A 13,035-nucleotide genomic window follows, 5' to 3' on the forward strand; every position below is an offset into this window, starting at 1 on the left:
CATACAGGAATGCAACACATATGGTTACAAACCAAACTCCCGCCATGATGTTCTTCAATAGAAGCCTAAGATGCCGGCTGGATTTGATCAAGCCAAACATCAGAAGGGATGTGGAGAACCGGCAATTTCAAGGCATGAATGAAAGGCCAACTAGAACCTTCCAGATAGGTCAACAAGTTTTGGCCCGGGACTACCGTACCAAGAAATGGCAGCCTGGAACTATTTGCACACGACTAGGACCACTGATGTATACCGTGGACATTGGAGAAAGCATAATAAGGCGCCATGCTGACCAAATCATAGAGTCATCCGAAAAGGGACAACCTACACCACAACTCTATACACCTAATGATGAAGTAGAGATACCCATAGTATCTACCTCCGATCCGGTGATACTGGAACCAGATGAACCCGACACTGGCATTCAAGCCGAATCAGCCTTGCCAAAAGAACCTACTACACCACCAGAAACTACTACACCACCGAGGCGTTATCCGGACCGAGTCAGGAAGCCTCCAGAGAGACTGACTTATAATTGATTAACTGCAGCAATGTGTAGATTATTGTTCTTGTAACATGTAATTAATGATTACTTACAATATTATGTACTGGTTGGCTAAAAGGGGAGGAATTGTAGTGTATGTGCCTTTAAGAGCTCCGTGTACTGTAATGCCAGTAATGGCCACTCGGGCAATATAAGCCTGTATATTGTGTTGTATCAGTTAGTTCACCTCCAGACTTTGTTCAGTAAACACCTGTGAAACCAACTCCTGCCTTCAGTATCTCTATTAACACACGGACACAACAATTATGTGTTCTTTACTTCCTTGGTTACTGATTATTGGTCAACTGCTAAAGTAGTGTTTAACATGGGTGAAAACGCCAAACTTCAGCACCATGGAAACACCAGAAACATGAATTTTTTTTTATTCATTCATGGGATGTGGGCGTCGCTGAAAAGGTCCAGCATTTATTGCCCATCCCTAATTGCCCTTGAGAAGGTGGTGGTGAGCCGCCTTCTTAAACTGCTGCAGTCTGTGGTGAAGGTACTCCCACAGTGCTGTTAGGGAGTTCCAGGATTTTGACCCAGCAACGATGAAGGAACGGCCGATATATTTCCAAGTCAGGATGGTGTGTGGCTTGATGGGGAACTTGGGAGGTGGTGGTGTTCCCATGCACCTGCTGCCCTTGTCCTTCTAGGTGGTAGAGGTTGTGGGTTTAGGAGAAAGACTAGCATTTCTATAGTGCCTTTCACGACTACCGGACGTCTCAAAGCGCTTTACAGCCAATGATGTACTTTTGGAGTGTAGTCACTGTTGTAATGTGGGCAACGCGGCAGCCAATTTGCGCCCAGCAAGCTCCACAAACAGCAGTGTGATAATGTCCAGATCATCTGTTTTTGTTATGTTGATTGAGGGATAAATATTGGTCAGGACACCGGGGATAACTCCCCTGCTCTTCAAAATAGTGCCATGGGATCTTTTACATCCACCTGAGAGAGCAGACAGGGCCTCGGTTTAACGTCTCATCCGAGATGACAGCACCTCCGACAGTGCAACATTCCCTCAGCACTGGACTAGAGTGTCAGCCTAGATTTATGTGCTCAAGTCCCAGAGAGTTGGACTTGAACCATCAACCGTCTGACTGAGGCAAGTGTGCTACCCACTGAGCCACAGCTGACACTGGAGGTGCTGTCCAAGAAGCCTTGGTGAGTTGGAATGGGGAGAGAATCGGTCATCGAGGTCAGCTCAACCAATCGGAATAACTGCTCCAGGTCGGTAGAAGAAAGCAAGCCCAGCCAGTAACAAGCAGCTCCAACCAGACACGTCACGGCAAAGAGCATTATGAATGGAGGGTGGGGGCAGGTGTGGAGGAAGAGCGGGAGCAGATTTGGAGGAAGAGCGGGGGCGGGGCTGGAGGGAGAGCGGGGGGCCAGGTCTGGTGCTTTCAACATTCCCAGCAATCACTTTGAGGAAGTCAAAGTATTGCTCGCAACGGCTGGACAAAAACCTAGAAGCTGCACTCAGAGGTGCAGTATCTGATAAATTCATGCCAGAATTCCAAACTTTGGCAAGCAGAAAGACTGAAAAGTTTTGCACTGAATGGTGGTAGATGTTTGTTAAGTAAATATACACGTAAAGTACATTTACTTGTATTGTGTGCACACCATTTTCTACCAAAATGAGTGCATGTGTTGTCATAGACGCGATACCATATATGGGGAAACCTCCTACCTACGCTCAGTGCCTAGGCTCACACATGAAGAATGGATTGTTGGACAAGGTACTGGAGTCAGCCCCTTCATTGGGGGGGGGGGGGGGGGGGGGAGAAAGACAATTAATTATGAACCACATTATGACATCGTTACAGTTGAGACAAAACACTAAATTCCACTCAAAGGTTTTAAGCTTTAATGTCCATCAGCAACAAACATGAAAAATACAATCTCAAATCTATTTACAAATAAATAATTTAAATTATTTTGCATGTTACTTTTCGATACTTTAAAATAATCTAAATTATCTTGCACAAACATTACCGTATGCAAATACGCTAACAAATAAATAATGTAGTTATATATATTTTTAAATTAAAGCTAATCTCTAGCTGATATATTTTGTATTTGACTCTTGTACACATCTCTTTAAGGAGGTAGGCTCATCACTCATATTTCTTCAAAAATAAGAGTTGCAAAGAATTATGATTAATTTTAACATTATTATTTTATTTGTTTCTGTTTCTTTGTGGCTTAGTACTACACAAGTGCTCACAATCATGGAGCTGGAACTCGTGTCTTCATTCATTTGATGGGAAATGTAAGGCTGGATAAAAAGCCATACCTCCACCGCATCTTAGCCACACGTACTTTTTAAAACTAAAATCAGCAAAGACAAAAAATGTAGTCCCTGTATCACTTCAGCTGTGCGCATCTGGTTAGTCTCAGCAACTCCTCAGAAAAAGTTCACTGGACGGTGCAATCAACGCTGAATGTTTGAACAAAAATATACATCCTTTTAAAATTAACAGAAATAAATAAAAGGGCATTAAAGTTCATTACAATTCTTTGCAACTCGACATATGTTATGGAAGGGAGAGCGTCTCCTTTCCAGATATCCAGCTAATATTTCAAGTAATATTGCAAGTAATGCACGGGTAGGTAGGGTTTCATAGCAGAGGTTTCATCCTATGGGATATAGAGCATTAGTTGGTTGCTGCGGTCAGGTTACTCATGACGATGCAGCACTTTCTTTTTGCAAGGCTAAAAACGTGTATGGAAATCTAGAAATTGTAGGCTAGACTTTCTTTCACAGAATTGGGCCACAGCTTCAGTGGAGCAGGAATTCTACCCTACACCAGGGTGCGCGCCTGACCGCAGGCTTTGATTTTAAAACTTTAAACCCCCTGCAGCCTCTACAGCAATTCTGGTGCCAGAGATGAAGAGTTATCCTTGACGCCCAGAGTTGCTGTAGCACAAATGGTAAGAAATACATTGTATTGATATTTCTCTCATTTGCATGTTATTCAAATATGCCCACCCATTAGGGGCAGGTGTATTGAAGGTCACCAGCGGAAAATCAAATTGTGGGGGGGGTGGGCCCCACTGGAATTTTCTGCTGCCATCTATCCCAACTCCGCCCACAAATCGGCATGGGAGGATGGCAGATCCCAGGCTGTGTGGTTAGCCTTGTTTTTTTTCACCGAGTAGAGTGCAAGATGACTATTAACACACAGGAAATTAATCTTCGATACAACTGAACCCCAATTGTCCTGATACGCCCCAATGTTAAATCCTCCAATACTGACATTTTCCAATTTCCCTATGCATTTTAGCCAGCAATATACAACAGTGACTGGTGGACCAAAGGTTGCTAACAAAGTCATAAGTGACTGCTCTCAGTAAGTGGGAGCATTAATTTTTAAAATTGACATCGCTGCGTAAAGGAGTGGAGCAATAAATTAGTTACTATGACAGTGAAGTAGTGCTTTTCTGCACTAAAGGCTTTTTCATACTGTTACTGTGCTGTCAGAGGTACGCTGGTAGAACACCATCGGTATTAAGGAAACAAATTCTACATCTTCGACAGCCACAAGACTCAGCTGTTCCTGGGGTCGCAACAGTAGCCGTCCGAGGCAGCGCAGAATGTGGGTCTTCTTCCCACAAGCCCTCACAGGCGCAACAGGGATTGGTGACACGCAGGTTAAAAAGAAAACGGGGAAAGCCGGTGCTCAGAGGGCGTGGATCTATGCTTAAGCCCGCGTATTAACATAACTATGTCTTAAGGTACCGGTCCCTTGCTCACAATGTCGCACAGGACAAGATTCCAACCTCAGCTGTATTGCTGGGGGGGGAACGCACTCAGCTTTCTCTAGTCCACTTGCTCGTGGCTTGCTTGAGGTGATGCATTGCCAGAAGCAGCTCAGGAGCAGCTCACATGCACGACCTCTCAGCAAGGAAATGCTGCAATGGTACTGGGGGAACCTAAAGAGAAAGGAAAAATCTGTAATATATAAAATTTAGCATGTATGTCACGCACTCTTTATTTGGGCAGCACCGTACTGTGACACACAATCATGCCCCCCAACTGCACACCACTAGATAAGCTTCAGACCCCCACACCTACACATACAGCATCACTAATGCGCTCTGAGGAGAATTCGCTGTGTCCTGACTTTCCGTGGGCTACACCATGAGAGATCCACCAGTTATTAATGTGCCCAAAAAGAAGGAAATATTAGTGCCAAGAACTAGCTAGTGGAACGGTATTCTGAGCATATAGTACAGTTCGTGAAACCTTTAATTTCCCTTTAAAGAGGTATGTCAAATTTGTGTGGCTGAAGTTCCACTGGGCACTATTTTTAGCGGACTAGCTAACAGATTCTATGTATGTTTTTTGACAACATTGTTAGCCCATTTATCTTAAATGCGTTAGTGACTCAGTTAAAATAATACACAGGGATTTTACATGAAAACATTAACCAGTGCACTAAATTTAGCACTCAGCGGGATTTCAACCGCCACCAAGTTTTTCCTCATTCCTACACTGCACTATGCCATCAGTTTATTCGATCTACTTTTCACGACCAAACACTAGTCAATTATTAAGCAGTAAAGAACAAAAAGTGGTGTGAGCTGATTAAAGATATTAGGACACTAGAGTTAATTTCAATCACAAGACAAAGCCGATTTCTAAAGTAACCCTAACTAACCTAATTTTATTTTCAGCTGTCTTGACAGCAGCAGCAGCTTTGAAGCAGAACAATGAAAGGTTCTGAGGCCCAGAAAATCCAAGGGGGTGAAATTGGGATCTGGGTGGGGAGGCAGAACAGGCGGTATTGTACAGGTCGCCTGTTATACACTCCGCCTGATATTCAGTTCCATTGACTTCAATAGGCGGGAAATGCAATTCCGCTTGTTACGCGGCCCTAGCCATGTCCAGTTTCCACCTGCAATATCCTCAGCCAGCTGGTGCACTCCTCTTTGCGTGCCAAAAATCACACAGTAGGTGCCCCAGCTTGGACATACCAGATATATAATGTAATGCTTTATTTAACACAGCCATGCATTATATTCCTCAGAGTTCCGAATGTTGTGAGACTCCCCGTTTGCCGTGAACTCTTGTTTCACAGGAGCGCAGATCGGAAACGCGGATGCAGAGATCAGTGTGGCCAATTCTCCAACCATTGATTTCATTGTCTGGAAAATCAGCAGCACTGTGACTCAGGTGCACTGACCTCAGTGCCTGATTCTTGCATCTACATGCTATATACGCTAGGCTTTACACCGGAAGCAGTTTCTAAGTATCAGGTCTCCGATATGAACTGTAACATGTTAACGTTGCTGTGTGTTAGACACGGCAGGTACTTACTGTAAATTGTTTATAAAGCTATGTGTTAGATACACCAGGTGCACACTAACGGGTTAGTGTGAGACCTGTGCTAGCAGCAGCAGTTCCCAATGTACGGCTGTCGGACATCAGAGCTGCAACCTGGAGGTAAAAGTGTGTCTTCCTGACTGAGTGTATACTGTAATACATTAACCCGACTGACTGTGTGTTCGTCATCCTGGATGCTTACTGTAACACCGTTGATGGATTATTTATTGAAATTTTAATGTCAAAAAGATTAAATATCTGAAATTTGAATTTGGCATTCCAGATTTTGCACTTTTTAGTTCTGTCCATTAGTGGACATTCAACAGATTCACATCTTAGCATCCTGGATGTAGGTTTGCACCTACGATTTCCCATTCAGCCACACTGTTAGCAGAGGAGCCTGGTGCAGGCTGAGCCTTCTCTCCATCGAGAGGAACAAATCTGAGGACCACGAGTCAGTACCATTTTGTTCCCATGTGTTGGGTGGCATTGGGAACCAATGGCTGAGTAACGTCACCTTCCTGCTCTCTTATGATCTAAAGAGAAGAGAATCAGTATACAAATAATAACCATTAGAAAAGACACCCAACTCGTCACCAGATTAGTACAAGATTGCGGGATAGCTCTTCAATTTAAGCCAAGGTGTCTCTGAATCAAACCGTAGTACCGAGAGATCACAGCTTTACCATTTTGGCTGGAATAAGTTTTACCCTCAGAAACAAGAGCTCAAAATGAATGCTATCCGAGTCAAAGAAAATCCATCTTGTTTTCTCAACTGGCCAGGAAAATAAAAACAAAAAATGAAATACAGAAGGTTGTTTGGTCTGACCATCGATTGCATTATACAACGCATTACTACTGATTTCAGGAATGCCTTTCACGTTAGTATGTTGTTGAAGGCACGAAGCATGACTTCTTTATGAAACTCTGCCTGGGCGTTCACCATGTTGTACATGTTGTAAGTTACGCCTTCATCCCCTTCGAGGCCGCCTGCAACACAAAACAGCCCAGCTGCAACTTAAACCATTATCAGATTAGCAAATTTAATCAGAGTTCACCTCATTTAAAGAATGACCTTCAGCATCAGAAACCCGCACAAAAACCAAAAAATTATAAAACAGCTAACAATAACACCGACGACTTGTATTTATACGGCACCTTTAACGTAGTAAAACGTCCCAAGGCGCTTCACAGGAGTGTTATAAGACAAAACATTCGACACCGTGGCATAATCCAATTATGATTAACTTCAAGGTCCGTTCTGCGGGGGTAAAATCCGACTTGGGTGGGAACACAAAATTGGCGGTATCGCATCTGCCGCCAGTTTATACGGCCCGCCCGATATTCTGTTCCACTGAAGTCAAATATCGGGCTGGACGTATATCTGGCGGGAGATGCGATACCGCCAGTTTTGCGTTCCCACCCAAGTCGAATTTCACCCCCTATACTTCTTTTCCAATGCTCTCCCCAGCTCTCCTGAAGGGGTGTTTGCTGGGGTAAGGTTCCACCGGTGCCAGCAGACCTCAGAAACCTCGCCCAAGCAGAGCCCAGGCAATGAATGTTGGCAGGATGTTTGACCATGAGGGGCATTACAAGTGAGCCCAAACCTGTTCTCGCTCAGTGTTCACAAGCTCACACTTTCTGGCACAGATCACTGGATAGCAATCAGGAGCAAGAACACGGGCTGATTTTTTTTTTCTCTGAGAATTTTTGCTGACTTAATCGGGGTAATTGCTTAATATTGTTACTTAGCTTGACAGTGTGAGGGAACTAGATTAGCATAGGCAGAAATTCAGTCATTAACTCAGGTTTATTTCAGTGATCATGTCATCTTAGCTGCGTATATGTATTAATCCAGTTGCTTCATGTTGTTAGGCTCAGTAACTCTCTATTGGTTATCTCACTGACGTCATGAGAACTTACTGTCTGAACAAAAATAATCAAAAAATCAATAAGAAAAATGGGAAATTATAGGATAGTACCAGAAAAATAACTGAGAAAGCTGCTGGATTGTCCTAAATTCCACTGGTTCACTACTGCCCAGTCTGGCCTACACGTGACTCCAGTCCCATACTAAACAGTTGACTCTTAATGCCCTCTAAAGTGGCCTAGCAAGCCACTCAGTTGTAAACAACTATTATAAAGTTAGAAAATAAAGAAAATATTAGATGAACCTATTGGCAATGACCCAGGCATCATATATCAGGGCAAGACTCAGCCCAGATTCCTCCTCCCTCACATCTGGGGGGGCTGCAGATCAAATTAGAGAGAAGTCCTACAGACTAGTCAAGCAACAGCCTAACACTGTCAATCTCACAGAAGCAAATCATCAGCCAATTTCCCAGACTCCTCCATCACCATACCTGTGTATATCCTGACCCACCAGATGTGGGGGCACAGTGGTTAGGAGTGCCTTGGGAGTCCACAACATTGACTCCAGACCCCTTGGAATTCTTGTGACTTCAAATCAAACAAGATCAAATAAACCTCCTGCTGATCACTGCTTACTCTGCCTGTCCCGTCACTGCCGACCCCCCTCCCCTGCCATCATCTGCCGAATCAGGGCTCCTCCATGTTGGTCAGCACCTGAAAACGCTGTTCCCTTGGAGAATAGTGTGAAGTAGTGGAAGGATTTGCAAGCAGATTAACAGCATTCCTATTCCTCTGTGCCCCACTTAGGAAAATATATGACTTACTCTTCTTCCCCTCTAGGCTGTGGCTATGGACTTCATTGGATGCCAATTAGCATATGAGGCTCCCGCCAGAGTCAGGGGGGTGCCTCTGCTGCCTAAAAAGACGGCCCAGTTAAGATAGCAGCGGGCGGGAATGGGGCAGTAAGTCTTTTCACAGCACTTTTTACTGTACGCACACCGTGGGGTGGGTTAAAATTCCCCCTAGTGAGGATAAGTGATGAATAACAGAAGCATGATGGGGTGGGGGTGGGGGATTATAAAAAGTATTTAGATTAATTCTTGTCCAAATATACGGTATTTGAGTGCAATCATTTGAAGAATCTTGCCATTTCTCCTCACTCGCAGTTTATTAAGCCGATTGTCATAATTGCGATCATATTTTTCTGTCGTTTGTTTTAGGTAAGGGAAAGCTGCGAGGCTGCATTGGAGGGAGCAGGGGCTGTCGGGATGCATTACTGTGATGGGCAGCGCTGGCTTTTTTTATTCTGCATTTGTTCGAGGGTGTAAGATGACATGGATTCAAGAATGGAACTAGATTTCTGAAACTACGCAGAAGGGAGCAGGATTTCTTTTAACAATCAAGATTAATAATCAGTTTATTTGTAGTTTCATTCGTTTTCCCACTTATTCCCTCAACTTCTGAAAGAAACATTAGGGGTGACATTTATCCTGGGGTGTGGGGAAGGAGGGGGTTGCGCGAAACGGGCAATAGCGAATCGGCAGCTCATTTTAAATTCCACCCGATTTTCTTCACCATTGACTTCAATATAAAAATCGAGCGGAGTGTAAAATATGCTGATTCAATATTGCCCCATTTTGTGCTACTGCCCTAGAAGACTTTCATCCCCACTAAATTTGGGGTAAATTATTGAGCAGAAGGAAACAACAAGGGGAACAAAAGCAAACGTGGACATCAAAATATACAGACAGAATGAACTAAGGTTTATGTATCTATATTACAAAATTATATATGAAACATATCTATTGCCATTTTGCACCAGTTAACATTTCCCATTTAATTGGCATGAGTTGCCAAGCACTGAATGCCAGTATAAATGAGTTTTGATTTAAAGAACCTGTTTTAATGCTGTGTCATTGATTTACTTTCTTAATTCCCCCACCGCCAACCCCCACAACTTCAAATTGCTCGGATCATGGATAACTGAAATCTGCTCCTTTTCAGTCTGTAAAGGAATATTTGATCTGATTGACTTGGCATTTTAGTTTGTCAGCATGTGCCCGGGATCAGCAGCCAATGCCTGTGGCGAAGATTATGATGTCATAAGCGCCCATTTACTGTAATTTGACTAATGATGTCATAAGATGATATCATTCATAGAATTACATAGAATTTACAGCACAGAAACAGGCCATTCAGCCCAACAGGTTCCATGTCCAGTTTTTATGCTCCACATGAGCTTCCTCCCATCCTACTTCATCGAGCCCTTCAGCACCTCTCAAACCCGCGACCTCTACCACCTAGAAGGACAAGGGCAGCAGGCGCATGGGAACACCACCACCTCCAAGTTCCCCTCCAGGTCACACACACCATCCTGACTTAGAAGTATATCGCCGATCCTTCATCGTCGCTGGGTCAAAATCCTGGAACTCCCTCCCTAACAGCACTGTGGGAGCACCTTCACCACACGGACTGCAGCGGTTCAAGAAGGCGGCTCACCACCACCTTCTCAAGGGCAATTAGGGATGGGCAATAAATGCTGGCCTTGCCAGCGACGCCCACATCCCAGGAACGAATTTTTAAAAAGCATAAAACATATCATTCTATTCCTTTCTCCCTCATGTATTTACCTAGCTTCCCCTTAAATGCATCTGTGCTCTTCACCATGTCAACCACTCCCTCATTGAAACTTATAAAATTCTGACAGGACTAGACAGACTAGACGCAGGAAGGATGTTCCCGATGGCGGGGGAGTCCAGAACCAGGGGTCACAGTCTAAAGATAAGGGGTAAGCCATTTAGGACTGAGATGAGGAGGAATTTCTTCACCCAGAGAGTGGTGAACCTGTGGAATTCTCTACCACAGAAGGCAGTTGAGGCCAATTCATTAAATATATTCAAGAAGGAGTTAGATATATTTCTTAAGGCTAAAGGGATCAAGGGATATGGGGAGAAGGCAGGAACAGGGTACTGAACTTGGATGATCAGCCATGATCTCATTAAATGGCAGAGCAGGCTCGAGGGGCCGAATGGCCTACTCCTGCTCCTATCTTCTATGTTTCTATGTAGCGAGTTCCACATTCTAACCACTCTCTGGGTAAAGAAGTTTCTCCTGAATTCCTTATTGGATTTAAATTCACTACTTAAAGTAACAGTCTAACCATCAGCACTGTTTTCAGAAATTCAGTTCACATTTTTTTTCTATTTTATTTAGTTTTGAATATTATACATTAATTTAAAAATTGTCTCATTGCCACAGTAATCACATACCCATTCTATGAGTGTGGCTTTCTAGCAAGCTCTTTGCCACTAGTAAGCACATTACTAACCCAATTGGCTGAACTCTTGTCTGTTTATCCACAACCCTTAAACATCCCTGAACTTTATACCATATATATCTGGATCTTTGAAGCTGATTTTTAAAAAATCTTTTCAAACAAAAGATGTCGAGGCTTTGGAGAGGGTGCAGAGGAGATTTACTAAAATGGTACCAGAGATGAGGGACTTCAGTTCTGTGGAGAGATTAAAGGAGCTGGGATTGTTCTTCTTAGAGCAGAGAAGATTAAGCGGAGATTTAAAAGAGGTGTTCAAAATTATGAAGGGTTTTGATACAGTAAATAGGGAGAAACTGTCCACTGGCGGGAGGGTCAGTAACCAAAGGACACAAATTTAAGATAATTGGCCAAAGAACTAGGGGAGAGGAGGAGAAATATTTTTACACAATAAGTTGTTGTGATATGGAATGCACTGCCTGAAAGGGTGGTGGAAGCTGATTCAATAGTGACTTTCATAGCTTGGATGTATACTTGAAAAGGAAACAAACTGCAGGGCAATGGGGAAAGAGCAGGGGAGTAGGAGTAATTGGCTAGCTCTTTCAAAGAGCCGGCACAGGCGCGATGGGCTGAATGGCCTCCTTTTCTGCTGTATGATTCTATAATTGTTCTGTATTAACTGACAGGTCTCTGGAGCAAGGAGAGTAAAAGGAGGCCAGATGGGGACGGGGGAATTCAGCGGATTATAAGTTATACAGTAATGGCAGTCAGCCCCCTCACAACCCCAGCTGTCACCTCAGTAATTTAGAAAGGTTGCTGGTAGAATTTCCCTCTGATTTGTACACAAGTTAAACATAGAAAGTCAGATTGCTGAGATAATAGAACATTTGAGAAATAAGAAACTAATAGGTAGTTGTTGAGTGGAATAGGTGGGTGAGCGAATGAGTCCAGACTAATATATCGGGGAATGTCACTCAAAGGGTTGACGGTGGATAGGCAATGGCAAACATTCAAAGACCGCATGGATGAACTACAGAATTTGTTCATCCCAGTTTGGCATAAAAATAAAACAAAAAAGGTGACTCAACCGTGGCTATCAAGGGAAATTAGGGATAGCATAAGGTCCAAGGAGAGGACATATAAATTGGCCAGAAAAAGCAGTAAACCTGAGGAGTGGGAGCAGTTTAGGATTCAACAAAGGAGGACAAAGGGATTAATTAAGAAAGGGAAAATAGAGTATGAGAGTAAGCTTGCAGGGAACATAAAAACTGACTGTAAAAGCTTTTATAGATATGTGAAGAGAAAAAGATTGGTGAAGTCAAGCGTAGGTCCCTTGCAGTCAGAATCAGGGGAATTTATAATGGGGAACAAAGAAATGGCAGACCAATTAAATACATATTTTGGTTCTGTCTTCACAAAGGAGGACACAAATAACCTCCCAGAGATGTCGGGGAACATAGGGTCTGATGAAAGGGAGGAACTGAAAGAAATCAGTATTTGTAGGGAAATGGTGTTAGGGAAATTGATGGGATTGAAGGCCGATAAATCCCCAGGGCCTGATAATCTACATCCTAGGGTACTTAAGGAAGTGGCCTTAGAAATAGTTGCTGCTTTGCTGATCATCTTCCAGCATTCGATGGAATCTGGAACAGTACCCATGGATTGGAGGGTAGCTAACGTTACCCCACTATTCAAAAAAGGTGGTAGAGAGAAAATGGGGAATTACAGACCGGTAAGCCTGACATCGGTAGTGGGGAAAATGCTAGTCCATTATAAAAGATGTAATAGCAGAGCACTTGGAAAACAGTGACAAGATCGGACAAAGTCAACATGGATTTACAAAAGGTAAATCGTGCTTGACTAATCTACTGGAATTTTTTGAGGATGTAACCGGTAAAATAGATAAGGGAGAACCAGTGGATGTGGTGTATTTGGACTTTCAGAAGACTTTCGATAAGGTCCCGCATAAGAGGTTAGCGTGTAAAGTTAAGGCACATGGGATTGGCGGCAAGGTATTGA

The 13,035-nt window shown here is 43.4% G+C and overlaps 1 protein-coding gene across 1 annotated transcript in view; it reads right to left on the bottom strand.

The window, feature by feature from the left end:
* Positions 1-2,388: 2,388 nt before the first annotated feature.
* The window catches only part of LOC147099508 (F-box only protein 47-like), a 50,990-nt gene continuing 40,343 nt past the window's right edge, over positions 2,389-13,035 (bottom strand). Inside the window, exon 10 of the mRNA XM_085969705.1 lies at positions 2,389-6,863. Coding sequence (XP_085825831.1) covers positions 6,751-6,863 — 113 coding nt within the window. The 3' untranslated portion in view covers positions 2,389-6,750. The remainder of the gene's footprint in view (positions 6,864-13,035) is intronic.

Source organism: Somniosus microcephalus, chromosome 28 (assembly GCF_052327205.1).
Source record: "Somniosus microcephalus isolate GS21.2 chromosome 28, FLI_Smic_1.0, whole genome shotgun sequence".
Lineage (NCBI taxonomy): Eukaryota > Metazoa > Chordata > Chondrichthyes > Squaliformes > Somniosidae > Somniosus > Somniosus microcephalus.